The 16,119-nt window shown below is 31.5% G+C and overlaps 3 protein-coding genes across 3 annotated transcripts; 2 read left to right on the top strand and 1 right to left on the bottom strand.

The window, feature by feature from the left end:
• The first annotated feature begins 2,671 nt into the window (after positions 1-2,671).
• LOC133326887 (essential MCU regulator, mitochondrial) lies at positions 2,672-2,974 on the top strand. Its single transcript, XM_061535500.1, has one exon. It carries the CDS (start codon positions 2,672-2,674, stop codon positions 2,972-2,974), a length of 303 nt encoding a protein of 100 aa, XP_061391484.1.
• A 1,619-nt stretch (positions 2,975-4,593) lies between these two features.
• Positions 4,594-7,587, top strand: LOC133326886 (gustatory receptor 10a-like). Its single transcript, XM_061535499.1, has 2 exons — positions 4,594-5,673; positions 7,404-7,587. The coding sequence occupies exons 1-2, from the start codon at positions 4,594-4,596 to the stop codon at positions 7,563-7,565; spliced, it is 1,242 nt and encodes a 413-aa protein (XP_061391483.1). The 3' UTR covers positions 7,566-7,587.
• A 610-nt stretch (positions 7,588-8,197) lies between these two features.
• On the bottom strand, positions 8,198-12,804 carry LOC133326885 (glycerol kinase). The gene is made up of 8 exons (XM_061535498.1): positions 12,723-12,804; positions 12,465-12,593; positions 12,256-12,385; positions 11,122-11,336; positions 10,825-11,037; positions 10,297-10,742; positions 8,478-8,842; positions 8,198-8,406 (listed from the first exon to the last, which is right to left on the bottom strand). Exons 1-8 carry the CDS (start codon positions 12,792-12,794, stop codon positions 8,198-8,200), a joined length of 1,779 nt encoding a protein of 592 aa, XP_061391482.1. The 5' UTR covers positions 12,795-12,804.
• Positions 12,805-16,119: the final 3,315 nt, after the last annotated feature.

Raw genomic sequence — 16,119 nt, 5'->3', positions numbered from 1 at the left:
ATTGGCTTGAAAATGTTTTATAAAAAACAACAACAACAAAAATGTGTGAAATATTGCTTTAATTTTTGATGAAAAAAAAACACCAATTTGTTTTTGGCATTTCCTCCACCAACTACCAACCATTCTGGGAACAAAAAGGCTGTTAAAAAAGGTGGACAACTCCTTCACACACACACTGCTCCCAGAAGTAAACGATTTGGAATTTTATGTTCATCCAACCAAACAACCAATTTTTTATTACAATCCCCCCTCCAAGTTTCTTTCCATTTTTTATCTTTTAAATATTAAAAAAAATACAAACAATGAATTATTATTTTTATGTTTTCCCCCCAATTTTTTTATATATATACTTATGCGCATATATTTATCTTTATCAGTAAATAAATAAACACACATCTTATATATTAAAAAAATATCTCTTGAAATATTTATGTAAAACAAAAGAAATCTATTGAAAATCCATACACACACATTTTTTTAAATAAAAACAAAAATAATAAAAAATATGTAAAATTCCACTTCGGCAAAAAAAAAGAAATGTTGTTTTTATTTGGAATATATACAAACAAAGGTTAAGAGTATTGTATTCAAAATATATAAAATAAAAAATACTTTTTATAGGACCATGAATGTTATAAAAAATATTTTTTCAAGGACTTGGATTTCATAAATGATATATTTTTTCAAAGGACCCAAAAGTCGTGGATTTTATAAAAAATATTTTTGTCAAAGAACCAACACGACGAGAACTAAAAAAAATTAAGAAACAGCAAGGCTTGGATTTTATAAAAATTATGTTTAAAGGCCCCATAAGGCGTTCATCTGCGTGTTGCAGCAGGACCAGGAGTCTTATAACATTGAGAACTATTTATCGCCCATACCAGTTTTGGGTAGTCCTTACAATACTCAGGAAAGCGGGTTGACGATAGAAAATAAAGAGTCTCTCTGCTAGAGTTTGTATTCGTTCCATCACTTCGTTTAATACTACCTTTAAGATTTTGGATAGTACTGTGCGAAATCTGGACGCTTCGTTGACTCCTTCGATTGACTCACCATAGCAGACCCAAGACTCACGTTTAGCCTTCTTGATTTTGCGCTTGTACCTATTGAATTGTCTTTTATAGACATCCCAATCTGTACGCTTTTAAGCTCTTTTGACATGCTTTCCTTGCAGCCTTCTCTCCAAGGTTTTGTGAGGCAGTCAAAACCGTGCATCATATCTTTAGAAGAGTAGCCGTCACATTGTTCACAGTCACCTTATCTTTATAATGGTAAGGCTCCTGGATGAGCGCGATATCAGTATTTGAAGAAGAGAGGGTGAGTAGCAGTTCAGTTCAGCAGTGATGCAGATTAATCTGCACTACGATTAGCACTTGCTGCTGTCTGCTTACTGTTTTGGAGGTGGGAAGCTCACCCTTATTCTTTCTCAAATATTGCTCTTGAGAAGAATCGGTAGCGAACTTCGCGACTACACCGCCGTTTCTTTCAAATGAGGCCAGGATTATCCACCTCCTCACATGAAGGCAGTCATTTTTCTGCTTTTCCACTGACCTTAGTTTGTTCTTCAGCCCCTTAAAAGGTGGTGGGATAAACACAGAGGTTACCATACCGCTTGGTATCTCTTAGACCGCTCTACTACCTTCCCAAAGACGGTCCAGGTTGTTAATTGGCTTCTTAAGGAAGTCCGCAATCTTTATAGTACGACAATTAACATCCTTGACCCCTTTGTATAAGGAGGTCTGGCCAAACCGTAGGCTCTGCTTATTAACCTCGTCGGATAGGAAGAGGTCCTTCAGATAGCTGTTGGACAGCAACCATTTATCCTCGCTGATGATCCCGTCAGGGTCAGCTCGGTCCATAATTACTACTCGCAGATCGTCCGGAACCTCAAATCCCTGGGGATCGACTTTGGCAATTCGACATACAGTGAGGGATTAAGATCGACCATGACATAGCCTCTTACCATCGCAAGGACTTGGACCCTGACTGGGACCCTGACTGCAAACCGTAGAACGCTGATAGGCACGAGGTCGCATGCCACCCCAGTGTTAGGAGGGTCACTTTAAAAGGTAGTGACCCAGACCTTTGAGATGGTTATTTAGATTAGATTTATTAAAAAAGAGGATTTTTTTAAAAAATCTAAACACCTTAGGACTTTCGCCATTCTCAAGGCTTAGATTTATTAAAAAAGAGGATTTTTTAAAAAATCTAAACACCTTAGGACTTTCCCTTACATTTAATTTACCCTAATTTTAGTCGCTTGACGCACAAACGCAAATTAAAAGGTATTTATTGGAAATAAAATTTAAAAACATTAAAAGAATTTATTAAAAAAAAATATTTCATCTCTGAAAAATTCCAAAATTGACGCTTAATTTGAAATTTTAACGTCTTACCTCAATTTTAACGCAGTCTTCAGGCGCCCGACGCTCAAACGCTTTTATTGGATGCTACAAAAAGTTCTTTCGAGTGAAGTTGGCTGCAGTTGCCATTTAACATTCAATCAGTTGTCACCTATATTTACACTTGACACTATTATTTTTGCATTATTTTTGGAAATTTGGGGTAAAATCTAGAAAAAAATCGTCGAAAATATATAATAAATAACTGTGTTTTTCTCGTATTTTATATAGTCCACAAAGAAGTAATAAAAAAATAAAACGACAGCACAATGTTAGTAACACGCATCGCACAAATACGAGCCGCAGCTACAACTTTGACATCTTCATCGCCCGTTATGAGACAACTATTGGGTAGAGCCATTAGCGAGACGACACAAAGGAGACAATCTACACATTTTCGTAGTGGAGCTTTAAAACCCAAACCGGAGGAGACACCATTCGGTATGGTGGGTGTGTTGTGTTCCGTGCTGCCTGGACTATTCATTGGTGCAGCCATTAGTAAATCGGTGGCCAATTTCTTGGAGGAAAATGATCTGTTTGTACCCGAAGACGACGATGATGATGAGGATTAAATGATTACAAATCGTTTGTCGATTTTGTATTGCCATACCAGAGACGACAATAGCACATTTTTTGTAATGGATTGGAGCACAACAAAACACCACACACACTAAAACTAGTCAAAAATAAAATATGTACTAATTGTTATATAGTGAATCTTAAGGAACGATACAAAAGAAACAAGTTAACAAAAACACCACAAAATACTACGCAAAAAAGAAAGAAAATTTCAGAACAAGGTGGTTGTCCAGCTGACGGGAATGCAAAACCACCTAATGGCATACTTATACATTTCAAGGTTATGTTATGTTGACCGTGGAGAATACAATAACCAACAAAAAAATGTTATTGTTCATATTCCTAGTTTTTTGTTAATAGCGCACAAGTTTCAGTTTTCTTATTCTGCTTCGTATACGCTACCTTTTTGAACTACAATCATGGACCTAGTATTGATTTCCTCCTTCTCTCTCTCTCTCTCTCTCTCTAAAAAAAATTTTCTCTAAATCTCTTTATTAAATATAAGATTTTTTAAATCGTCTTTTTTATTGATGATATATACTCCTATATGATGTATAACTATTGTTCTTAAGCTTACATTATTTCTCGAAAAATAACAAAAAACATTTTATTGTTTACCCGACAATTGATTATATCTTTTAAAATTGTAATTTAAAAGATAAACTTATAATCAACGAAATAAAATAGAATATAAAAATTATGTTAATATTATGTACCTAAAATAACAGGAAAATTTATTGCTGTGTGTTTCTGTGTGTGTGTGTGTGCGTTTTTTATTTATAAACAATTGAATCATTTCCAAATAATTTGGAATACGAATTATGTAGCCTTATGACGCAGTAGATAAAAAAGAACAAGAAATGAATTTTGCCATGTTATCAATAGGCTCGTAGATGTTTATGGGGGAGTGGTTTGGGGTCTCTACAATGGAATTGAAAAAATATATATTTTTAATTCACGTCTTGGTGGTCATTGAATTTTTTTTAATTCATACCTTGTGTAGATCCTTAAAAATATATACTATATTTTTAAAATCCATGCCTTCTGTATGTCCTGAAAAGTATTTTTTAATCCAAGCCTTCTTTAGGTCCTTAAAAATATTTTTTACAAAATCCACGCCTTGTGCACATCCATAAAAATGTTTAAAAAAACACGCCTTATTGGAGGTTCTTAAAAATATTTTTTTTTTAAATCCACGCCTTGTGTACATCCTTAAAAATATTTTTTAACAAATCCACGACTTGTGTACATCTTAAGTAGGTCTGTATGTCCTTAAAAATATATTTTTTTAAATCCACGCCTTGTGTAAATCCTTAAGTAGGTCTTTAGGTCCTTCAAAATATTTTTTAAAAAATCCACTTTTTTTTAAAATGAAATAAATGGCGTTGCATCCATTTTATTTAGATATATTTTTTTGGAAAAAATATTCTCTATTTTTTATCCATAAATCGTGCCCAAACTTTGCGTGCACTCGAACTTGAGATAAGAAACATGTAAGGTACCCCTCCCTTTCCAATGGGCATGTCGACACGAAACATTAAGGATTTCTTTATCCAATTTGTGTTTCAATTTCACTTTGATTTAGTTGAGCTTACAGTCCACAGTGAAAAGAATGTCCAGCGAAATAAGTTTTTGGGAAAAATACAAAGATAAAATTTATATTTTCGGCCATGTCTATGCCAATTTGTATGGCCTGGTGGTCATCAATTATATTCCAACAATACCAACCAAATCATTTAAGCATTATTTAGCTGTTGTCTATAGTCACGTTGTGAGTTTTGTTGTGATTCTGATATTACCCCTGTATTTCGTGTACTCTATACACGATTTGGTGGAGACCAAAGATCGTCGTTGGCAGCTGCAGCTGGTGGTGAACTTCTCCAATACCTTGATTAAATACTGTATGGTCGTGATAACTTATATTGCCAATTTTGTTCACTACAAGGATATACGCCAGATAACCCAACATCGCCAATGGCTGGAGGACGAATTCAATCGTTCCAGTGTCGGAATGGATGAGGTGCCACGCAAACGTTTTGAATTTATGCTGCTATTCAAATTCGGCCTTATTAATGCCATGATGTTGGTACAAGTCGCACAGATATTGAATGAATATTTCCTCGGTGGCCATCCGGTCAGGGTGTATTTTCAAATTTACACTTTCTTTTTGTGGAATTACACCGAAAATATGGCCGATTATTTTTATTTCATTAATTGTTCCGCATTGAAATTCTATCGTCAACTGCATCAGAAGTTGCAACAAATGGTGGAGGAGAATCGAAGTTTTGTTGTCTACTGTAGACGTAGAAAAAGGGCAGGGTTGTTGGGCCAACTATGCTGTGTGTTGAGTGATCGTTTACAGGAGTTTGGAAAATGTTATTGGCAAATTTATGATTTATATAAGGATTCGATTCGACTACATCAATTTCAAATATTGGGTTTGATTTTCACCACCTTGATAAGTAATTTAACGAATTTATTTACATTGTTTAATTTGCTCTTTAAACACCATAGTGAATACAATACGTTGACGGGTATTTTTTTACATTTTATTTTTGCCATAATATTCTATATTGACACCTATATTGTGACCATGATCAGCGATCAGATTGAAAATGAAGTGAAGGCGATAAAGAAGACGTTAAAGGAATTTGCCGAAATTCCGGGGTTAGATTGGCGTTTGGAAGAAACGGTAAGTATTCAATTTGGTTTAATATTTTTTAAAAAATATTTTTTAATAATTCCAAAACTGTTGGAAAAATTCACGACATGTGAGTACACCCTTAAAAATATATTTTTTAAAAAAATCCACGTAGGTCCTTAAAAATATTTATTTTTTAAATCAACGCCTTGTGTACATCCTTAAGGAGGTCTGTAGGTCCTTAAAAATATTTATTTTTTAAATCAACGACTTGTGTACAGCCTTAAGGAGGTCTGTAGGTCCTTAAAAATATTTTTTTTTTAAATCCACGCCTTGTGTACATCCTTAAGGAGGTCTGTAGGTCCTTAAACATATTTTTTAAAAAATCCACGCCTTGTGTACAGCCTTAAGTAGGTCTGTGGGTCCTTACAAATATTTAAAAAAAAAATCAACCCTTAAGTAGGTCTGTAGCAGGTCCTTAAAAAGATTTTGTAAAAAATTCACGCCTTGTGTACATCCTTAAGTAGATCTGTAGGTCCTTAAAAATATATATTTTTTTAAAAATCCACGCCTTGTGTACATTCTTAAGTAGGTCTGTAGGTCCTTAAAAATAGTTTTTTAAAAAATCTACGCCTTGTGTACATCCTTAAGTAGGTCTGTAGGTCCTTAAAAAATATTTTTTTTAAATCCACGCCTTGTGTACATCCTTAAGGTGGTCTGTAGGTCCTTAAAAATATTTTTTGAAAAATACACGTCTTGTGTACATCCTTAAGTAAGTCTATAGGTCCATAAAAATATATATATTTTTTTTTAAATTCACGTCTTTTGTACATCCTTAAGGAGGTCTGTGGGTCCTTGTACATTCTTAAGTAGGTCTGTAGGTCCTTAAAAATATTTTTTTTTAAATCCACGCCTTGTGTACATCCTTAAGGAGGTCTGTAGGTCCTTAAAAATATTTTTTAAAAAATCCACGCCTTGTGTACAGCCTTAAGTAGGTCTGTGGGTCCTTACAAATATTTTTAAAAAAAATCAACCCTTAAGTAGGTCTGTAGCAGGTCCTTAAAAATATTTTTTAAAAAATCCACGCCTTGTGTACATCCTTAATCAGATCTGTAGGTCCTTAAAAATATATATATATTTTTTTTTTAAATCCACGCCTTGTGTACATTCTTAAGTAGGTCTGTAGGTCCTTAAAAATATTTTTTTAAAATATCTACGCCTTGTGTACATCCTTAAGTAGGTCTGTAGGTCATTAAAAAATATATTTTTTTTAAATCCACGCCTTGTGTACATCCTTAAGGTGGTCTGTAGGTCCTTAAAAATATTTTTTAAAAAATACACGTCTTGTGTACATCCTTAAGTAAGTCTGTAGGTCCATAAAAATATATATTTTTTTTAAATTCACGTCTTGTGTACATCCTTAAGGAGGTCTGTGGGCCCTTGTACATTCTTAAGTAGGTCCTTAAAAATATTTTTTTTTTTTTAAATCCACGCCTTGTGCACATCTTTAAGTAGGTCTGTGGGTCCTTGTACATTCTTAAGTAGATCTGTAGGTCCTTCAAAATATTTTTTAAAAAATCCACGCATTGTGTATATCCTTAAGGAGGTCTGCACGTCCTTAAAAAATATTTTTTTTAAATCCACGCCTTGTGTACATTCTTGAAAATATTTTTTAAAAAATCCACACCGTCCTTAAAAATAATTTCTGAAAAAATTCTCGCCTTCCGTAGGTCCTTAAAATATTTTGTATTTCTTTTCTTTTTTATTAAAATTTCTTCCAGCTCGAAAATCTCTCCCTCGCATTAATAACATTTGATGGTCGTTTTCGCATATGCGGCTTATTTTATTTGGATCGACATTTAACATTTCTAACTGCAGCCACTGGCTTATCGTATTTTATTACTTTAGTACAATTCGATATTAATTGGAATAATTTAAAATAAGTTATTGTTTTTTTTGTAATTGTATATATATGCATATAAGTAATTAAATATTTTACCAATTGTCTTTTCGTTTTTTTTTTCTATGCTTAAATATTTAAATGGAATTTTGTTAAATATAATAAAAAAAGATGAGAGAAAACAAATCAAAGCAAATAAATTAATTAATTCAAACTAGTAAAATTACTTAAAAAATTAGCAGACTAACAACAATAAAGAAAAAAGGAACCTAGTTTTGTTTTCATTTGTTCTTGTTTTGCGGAGTTCTAACAAATGCCATTAAAATAGTTATATAATATTTAAATAATTTACAAAATATTCCTATATAGTTTACAGTTTTAAAATATATGACTAGATTTTATAACTACTATATAATTAATAATATTAATAATATTTGAACTTAAAAAATAAAACTTAAAAATAAATTAGTTAAAAAATAATCAAGTTTGCATTTCACATTCATTTGTTCTTGTTGTTGTTATTACAATAAAAAAACTAACATTTTGTACGCATTTTTTTGGTTAAAAATTAAAAACTAAATTTAAAAAAAGAAAACTTAAAAAATTATTTAACACAATTTGTTGTTGTTATCTATACACATTATCTAACATATATCTTGAGTTGAAGATAAATTATTATTTTTGATTTAGAAACTTGGCTACGATTAGGAATACAAATGCACTGGTCAAAAATATACTACCGGGCAGGGAGCGACGTATGGGCAGATTTGTATCACGTTCACGTTGGGCAAACAAGGCAATGTCCTCCTCAAAGGTTTCATAGTTATTCCAGCTGAGGCATTTCTTCACAGCATATTCCCAGCGTTTGTATAATAATGCCCGTCCTTAAAAAGGAAAAGGAGAAAACCATAATTAACTACGTATACCAAAATTTTCCTCAGAAAATGAAACTTACGATTTGGTGTTGTGGTTGGACTTATGGCATCGGCCGGTGGCATATAGGCAATTTGTGCATAGTTTTTATCCACAACTTTCATAGTGATGCCGGCTGCAATCATGGCACCCAATGCACATGGCGCTGTGGTTTGTGGTCGTTCCAAAACAAAACCCACAATATCGGCAATAAACTGTACAAACGAAGTATTCTCGGCATAATCGCCACCGAATATTAAACGCTCCTTTATGTCCTTCCAATTCCAATTGGCAGCGGTATCACGTTTGAATGCCTCTAATACTTCATGAATTTGAAAACCGGTAGCTTCATAGGCGGCCTGAGTGACATTTTCGGCTGTTGTTTGACTGGTCAAACCGAGAATAATGCTAGGGGAGAGAAAATTGAAAAAATGAGGTTATGTTTAAAAGTAAAAATAAATAAAAAAATGAGGTTAACATTAATAGCAAAACAATTAAAAATAGGTTATGTTTAATAGTAAAAAAAATAAAATCCTTAAAAATATTTTTTTAAAAAATCCACGCCTTGAAATTAATTTTGAGATTAAAATGCAATATTTTTAAAACAATTAACAAAGTTCAAATAATCGAAAATTGTTGGGTATGATTATGTGGAAGCTATACATGTCATAATATGGTCCTATATTTTAAATTTGCAGACAAAAACTTCAAAATAGCAAAAATCGGAGGGAACTTTTATGTGGGGGCTATACCTAAATGTGGACCAATATTGATAATTTTTGGCATGATGATTTCCAATCTAGTGAGAAACCAAAATCTAAAATTACAACCAATTCGCGAGAAAAAACGTATCCAAAATTCCCAAAAATTCAAAATCGGAGGCATATTTATATGGGGGTGCTATACCCAAACGTTGACCGATTTAGATAATTTTTGGTAAGGTGATCTTCAACCCAAAGAGAACCCCAAATATCGAATTATAAACAATTCGCTTGAAAAACGTGTTGAAAATCCTAAAAATATCGATAATTGAAGGTATCTTTATATGGGTGCTATATTTAAATGTGAACCGATTTAGATAATTTTTTGTAAGACGATCTTAAACCTAAAGAGAACCCCAAATATCAAATTACAGCCAATTCGGTTGAAAAAAGTGCCGAAAATGCTCAAAATACCGAAATTTGCAAGTACATTTATATAGGGGCTATACCCAAAAATGGACCAATATGGATAATTTTTGGGAAAAACAATTTTGCATCTAGTGAGAACCCCAAATATCAAATTACAATCAATTCGTTTGAAAAGAGTTTTGAAAATGTGGAAAAAATCGAAACCGGAAGAATCTTTATATGGGGGATATACCTAAATGTGGACCGATATTGATAATTTTTTGTAAGGATTTTTTTCCACCTAATGAGAATCCTAAATATCAATTTACAGTCAGTTCGCTTGAAAAACGTGGTGAAAATCCTAAAAATGACGAAATTTTAACCAATATTTATATGGGGGCTATACCATTTTTGGTGAAATGATTTCCCACCTAGGGAGAGCCCTAAATATCAAATTACAACCAATTCGGTTGAAAAACGTGCCGAAATTCTTGAAAATGCCGAAATTGGAAGGTACCCTTATATGGGGGCTATACTTAAATGTGGATCAATTTTTATAATTTTTGGTAGGAAGTTTTCTCACCTAATAACACACCAAAAAATATCAAATTACAGTCAATTCGTTTGAAAAAAGGCTCTAAAATCATCAACAAATCGGAGAGATTTTTATATATTTCTTTTAAATCCACGCCTTATTTGTGGTCCTTTTAATATATTTTATAAAAATCTTAAAATTTCACATTTCACACTTACCCCCTGGCATCATATCTCCAATAGGGTGCATATAGTCCATGAAAAGCAGGTACAAATGTTATTTCCGAACGACGTGCCGCCACACCACATTCAGCATTTAAGATGCTCGAGGAACACGATGATGAGATCATAGATGATTCACCCAAAAATGTATTCAATACCTCAACGACATTATCATTGGAATTAATTTCGGTATTTATGCGTAGGCCCTCCTTAAGCCATTGTACCGTAGAACCGGCATTACTAATGGCACCCTCCAAAGCATGGCATGCTTTGGCTTTGGGACCCAATTTATATGAGACAATTGAGAGCAGCCCGTTTTCCGACTCAATTAATTCTTCACCCGTATTTAATAGAACAAAACAGCTGTCGTCTATGTTACAAACATTTTGACCAACATTCAGCGAAAGTTGACCCAATAATGCTGCCGGTTGATCACCAATAACCTAAAGAGAAAAAAGAAAAAGGAGGAAAGTTTTTAGTTATAAAAATGTTGAATATATTTTTGTTGTTGTTGTCATTACTCACACCGGCAATTGGTGTATTGTTAAGGGGTCCTTCTATAATATAACCATAAATCTCCGAATTGGAACGTATTTTTGGCAGTATTTGCATTGGTATTCGATAAAAATTACATAGTTTTTCATCCCATTGCATGGTGTGTATATTCATAAGGCCAGTATATTGTGCATTTGTTACATCAGTTGAGTGCACACCGCAGGTTTCGGAACCGGTAAGATTCTGCAATTAAAATAAAATTGAATAATAAATTGATTAATTTTTTTTTTATTTATTTATTTTTTTTTAATTGATTTCTTTACTCACCCACATTATCCACGAATCCAAGGTCCCAAAACATAATGTATCACTAGCTAAAGCCTCTTTCACAGCCGTTACATTTTCAAGTAACCATTTAATTTTCAAAGCACTAAAACACGTGCTCAATGGCAGGCCACTCAGCGGCCTCAAATAATCAACATTTTGTTTAACATTGTTGAGCAATGTCTTCAGCAGCGAAGTACAGCGGCAATCCGTCCAACCTTAAAGCAGAAAAAAAGAACAACATTGAAAGCATGACAACATCAAAACATAAATAAACAAAAACAAGTGATGATAACATCATAACAAATACACATAGAAGTTCGGGATGAATGAAATTAATTTTGAGATTAAAATAAAATATTTTTGAAACAATTAAAAAATTTCAAAGTTCAAAACATTGAGAAATCGTTAGGTATGGAACTGTGTATATCATAACATGGTCCTACATTTTAAATTTGCGGGTGAAACCTTCAAAATAGCAAACATCGAGGGGAACTTTAAAGTGGGGGCTATACCTAAATGTGGACCGATATTGTTAATTTTTGACATAATGATTTCCAACCTAGTGAGAAACCAAAATATAAAATTATAAGGAATTCGCTTGAAAAAACCTGTCCAAAATCCCCAAAAATCGAAAATCGGAGGCATCTTTATGGGGGTGCTATACCAAATCGTTGACCGATTTAGTTAATTTTTGGTAAGACGAAAATCGGAGGCATATTTATAGGGATGCTATACCAAAACGTTGACCGATTTAGTTAATTTTTTGTAAGACGATCTTCAACCTAAAGAGAATCCCAAATATTAAACTACAACCAATTCGCTTGAAAAACGCGTTGAAAATACTCAAAATGCCGAAATTTTAAACTACCTTTTTATGGGGGCTATATCCAAAAGTGGAACAATATTGATCATTTTTGGTGAAATGATTTCCCACCTAGGGAGAACTCTAAATATCAAATTACAACCAATTCGGTTTAAATCGAAATCCGGAGGCATTTTTTATATGAGCGCTATACGTAAAAGTGAACTGATATTAATAATTTTTTATAAAAACTTGTGGGTGACATGAGAAGATTTTTAAATACTTCGATGAGATACCCCACTGCGATATATAAAAATATACACAGTACTTACCAATGGCATTGTGTAGAGCATTTCCAGTTTCTTTGTCCCACATGACTGTGGTGCCTCGCATATTACAAATACCCACTGCGATGATGTCATGCGGACTGATCTCCAATATGACCAGATTTTTGTAGGCAACCTATAATAGATTGAAAACAACAAAATAAAGACAATTAATATCCCCATCCATTTGCTGATTAAATTTTGCAATAACTCACCTCAATACATTCCTGGGTATATTTCCATATTTCATTGGGATCATATTCCAGCCAACCGGCATTGTGTACAATTTGCTTGAGTTTCAATTCATGAAAAGTCAATACTTCGGCATTTTTGGTTGAGAAAATCTAGCAAAAAAAATTAATAAATGACTAATCTATGAGGCCAAGGTACTCTATTTCCAAAATAAAATCTCTATATGCTACCACTGCAGCATCATGTTTATTTTTATTCTAAATAGATATATTTATATTTACCATAAATTTACAATGTGTATTGCTTAGATAGATGACACCAATCAATGGTCCAAAATTTCCATACTGAGCCATAGTAAATTTAACGATTTTTTTGCCAATGTTTTAATTACAACAAATTATGACACAATTCGACGCCGCCTTAGCTTCTTTTATTGGTATTATTAATTTATTTATGTTATATTTCTATTATTTATTATTTGGGATTTGTTTGTTTTGCCTGCCGTTGGTTCATTTGACGGATCAATTGGTTGGTCGGTTTGCTTCTTGATTGCGTAAAAAAGTGTCTGCGAAAAAAAAACAACCAACCAGCCAGCCAGACGTCAAAATATGCGTGTGTGTGTGCGTGTATGCACATGCCATGCATGGGGTTTGTTTACCATCCGCCTTAAATGATGGCGTACAGATGTTTGACAAATTGTTGCAATTTTTGTAAATGTTTTGTTGTTGTTTTAGATGGGTAAGAAAAAGGAATAGAGATAAATAATGAGTTATAAGGGAGGGAGCAAATTATTTGTTGTGGTTTTATTAAGGAGAAATGTTGTAATTGTAGTTTTATTGGTTATACGTTTTATTTTAAGGTTCACCTTTAGTAACAGGGTTGCAAATTTTGGCAATGCTTCAATGGCACAATGGGTAGTTTTGTGAGGGGGGTTGTTTTTTTTAAATGAATACAGAATATTCAAAATGTGATATTTTCGGCAGGGATTTTTATGGGGATCTTATATTTTAACAATTTTCGCCCCATTTTATGTAGGGTTTTAATTAAATATTTTTTTTTGTGCTATTTGTCCCTGTAGAGGGTAATCGATCTTTGAGGTCTTCTATAAAATGACTTTTTGAATTTTAATATGAAAACCATTTTAGTCTTTTAATAAAATACATGCTGAAAAAACAATTTTGGTCATCTAAAAAATTTTGGGCCTATAAAATAAAACACCGGTTCCGATCTTTTTTTGGTGAAAACATATATACTTTTTATTTATTTTTTCATTGGTTTTAATACAAGCATTTTGTTTTTGAATGTATGTTGTGGATGTGGTACATTGGGGGGATTTTTTGGTTGTTGTTTTTGTATTTTTATTTATTTAATTGCTAAACATTTAAAACATTTAAAACATTTGATATAATTTGTTTTTTTCATTTGTTTCTTTGATTAAATAATTGATTTTATGTTTTTATGATTTTTTTTCTTAATAATAAAAATTAAGCTACAGAAAAAACCTTAAATAATTAAAAAAAAAACGAAAAAGAAATAAAAAATAATAATAAAAATCTGCTAGAATTTTTAATATATATTTTCAATTAGTTAATAATAATAATGATAACATTTTTTGTTTGTTGTGATATAAATAAGTTTTAAATATGTTTTAGTTTTTTTTTTGTTTTATGGCAGCAGTTTAATATGTGTAGGATAAAATATGTTTGTATGTATGTAATAATAATGTATAATTGTTTAAATGTTTTTTATTTTGTTTTATATGTTGTCTTAATATAAAAGTGCTTTTGAAATGTTTTGCAAACACAAAATCAAACGAAAATCAAATTTGAAATCACAGCATAATAGAAAAAATTAGAGGAAAAAAAACTTAAGTATGAAAAAAACATATATAATAAATAAAAATAAATTACATGTACATAATTATAACTATTAAATAAAAAATATTACAATTAATTATAATAATTAATAAAAGTAATAATAATAATTGTAATTAATAAAAGTAATAATAATAATAATTGTAATTACAAAAAAAAAAAAAAAATAAAAAAGACTGGCAATAAAATATCTTTCCTATACTGTTAAGAAAATATAATGCAAAATTTTATATTTAATAAATATTAATTAGGGGATGGAAGGTGGGGTGTGGTGGTCAAGATACCTTGAATTAAAAAGAAAACTTCAGAAAACGATACTGAATTAAATATTAATAAAAAAGAATGAGAACGCATTGTGGTCTTCTACAAGAAAGCCTTTATTTCTTGCGAACCCTATGTGACCTTTAAAAAATATTCTTTAAGGATTCCGAACTCCATGGGAGTTAAAGAAATAGTCTTTAAGAATTCCATGTACTATGGGACATTGAAAAAGTTTTCTTTAAAAATTTCGAACACTATGAAAATTTGAAAAAAATATATATTCCTTCAAGATTTCGAACCCTATGGGACTTGAAAAAATATATTTTAAGGATTCCGATTCCTAGGAACCTTGAAAAAAGTGGGACCTTAAAAAAAAACTTCTTTGAGAATTATGAACCCTATGTGAGCTTAAAAAATATTCTTTAAGAATTCCGTGCACTATGGGACCTTGAAAGAAATTTTCTTTAAGAATTTTGGAATCCAATGGGAATTTGTAAAAAATATTCCTTAAAGATTTCGAAACCTATTCTTCAAAACCCCATGGTACAGTGGAAAAATATTCAATTTAGGATTCGGAACCCTTGGAAAAATATTCTTTAAATATTCCGAACACTATGCCACATTGAAAATAAAATTATATAAATAATCTAGGACTTGTGGAACGTTGAAAAATATTTGTTAATTAATTCACGCCTTAATGGAGACTCGAAAAAATATTTATTAAATAATAAAATCTAATCCTTGAAAAATATTTTCTTTAAATAATTCATGCCTTGAGTAGGCTAGAAACAATTTTCTCAGACTATTTTTTCAAGTATCCACCAGGAGCCAGGAAAATTGTATTTAAATATTATTAATATTATAAAATATTATTAATATATAAATATTCCAAAGGCCTCCACCTCCACCCAACAATGTTAGGATTTGGATTTCATTCTTTTTTTAAGTACTCAATATAAATTATATAAATACATATTTAGGCAGCAGTTGTATAATTTTTTTTTAGATTTTTTTTAAATAATAAATAAACACTATATAATATTTTTATATATTTATGTAGACACAATTTTCTTGTACATAGTGTAATTTTTATTTTGTTGTTGCGGTAAAGAATTAATAAATATAATTTTTTTGCAAACAATAGGAGTTTTTTTGTTTTGTTTTAACAGCAAATAAATGACTACACAATAAAAATATTTTTTCTATATTTTTAACACTGTATTTTTTTTATAAATTATTGTATATTTTGTTAAAATAGGTTATCGAATGGACAGATTTTATTTTTTATTTTTTTTTTTTAAATTAAAAGGTTTTGCAGAGTCACACTGCTAATCGATGGCTTTGAGAAAAATCAGAAGAAGAAAAATGAAGAAGAACTTTTTCAGGAAATAAGTTATTGGTTCGAAAGATATTACGGAACTTCTAAACGATCCTTTAGTGGACTTGGACCAGAAATACATAACAGAAGTTTTTTTTGAAGAAGAACATTTTCGGACGGACTTTGAAGAAGGTGCAGAAAGGCTTGATTATGTTTGGGACCTAA

Source organism: Musca vetustissima, unplaced genomic scaffold (assembly GCF_032173495.1).
Source record: "Musca vetustissima isolate MV318-11 ecotype Yass unplaced genomic scaffold, APGP_CSIRO_Mvet_v1 utg6219, whole genome shotgun sequence".
NCBI lineage: Eukaryota > Metazoa > Arthropoda > Insecta > Diptera > Muscidae > Musca > Musca vetustissima.
Note: the sequence above shows the minus strand (reverse complement) of the source record. Positions and strands in the feature narration are given on the sequence as shown.

What these genes read in the sequence shown, in the direction of transcription:
- LOC133326885 (XM_061535498.1), bottom strand. Translation starts at nt 12,794, where the DNA reads ATGGCTCAGTATGGAAATTTTGGACCATTGATTGGTGTCATCTATCTA. An exon ending in ATACACATTGTAAATTTATG is followed by an intron (nt 12,594 to 12,722) that starts GTAAATATAAAT and finishes TTTTTTTGCTAG; the next exon opens with ATTTTCTCAACCAAAAATGC. An exon ending in ATACCCAGGAATGTATTGAG is followed by an intron (nt 12,386 to 12,464) that starts GTGAGTTATTGC and finishes AATCTATTATAG; the next exon opens with GTTGCCTACAAAAATCTGGT.
- LOC133326887 (XM_061535500.1), top strand. Translation starts at nt 2,672, where the DNA reads ATGTTAGTAACACGCATCGCACAAATACGAGCCGCAGCTACAACTTTG.
- LOC133326886 (XM_061535499.1), top strand. Translation starts at nt 4,594, where the DNA reads ATGTCCAGCGAAATAAGTTTTTGGGAAAAATACAAAGATAAAATTTAT. An exon ending in ATTGGCGTTTGGAAGAAACG is followed by an intron (nt 5,674 to 7,403) that starts GTAAGTATTCAA and finishes AATTTCTTCCAG; the next exon opens with CTCGAAAATCTCTCCCTCGC.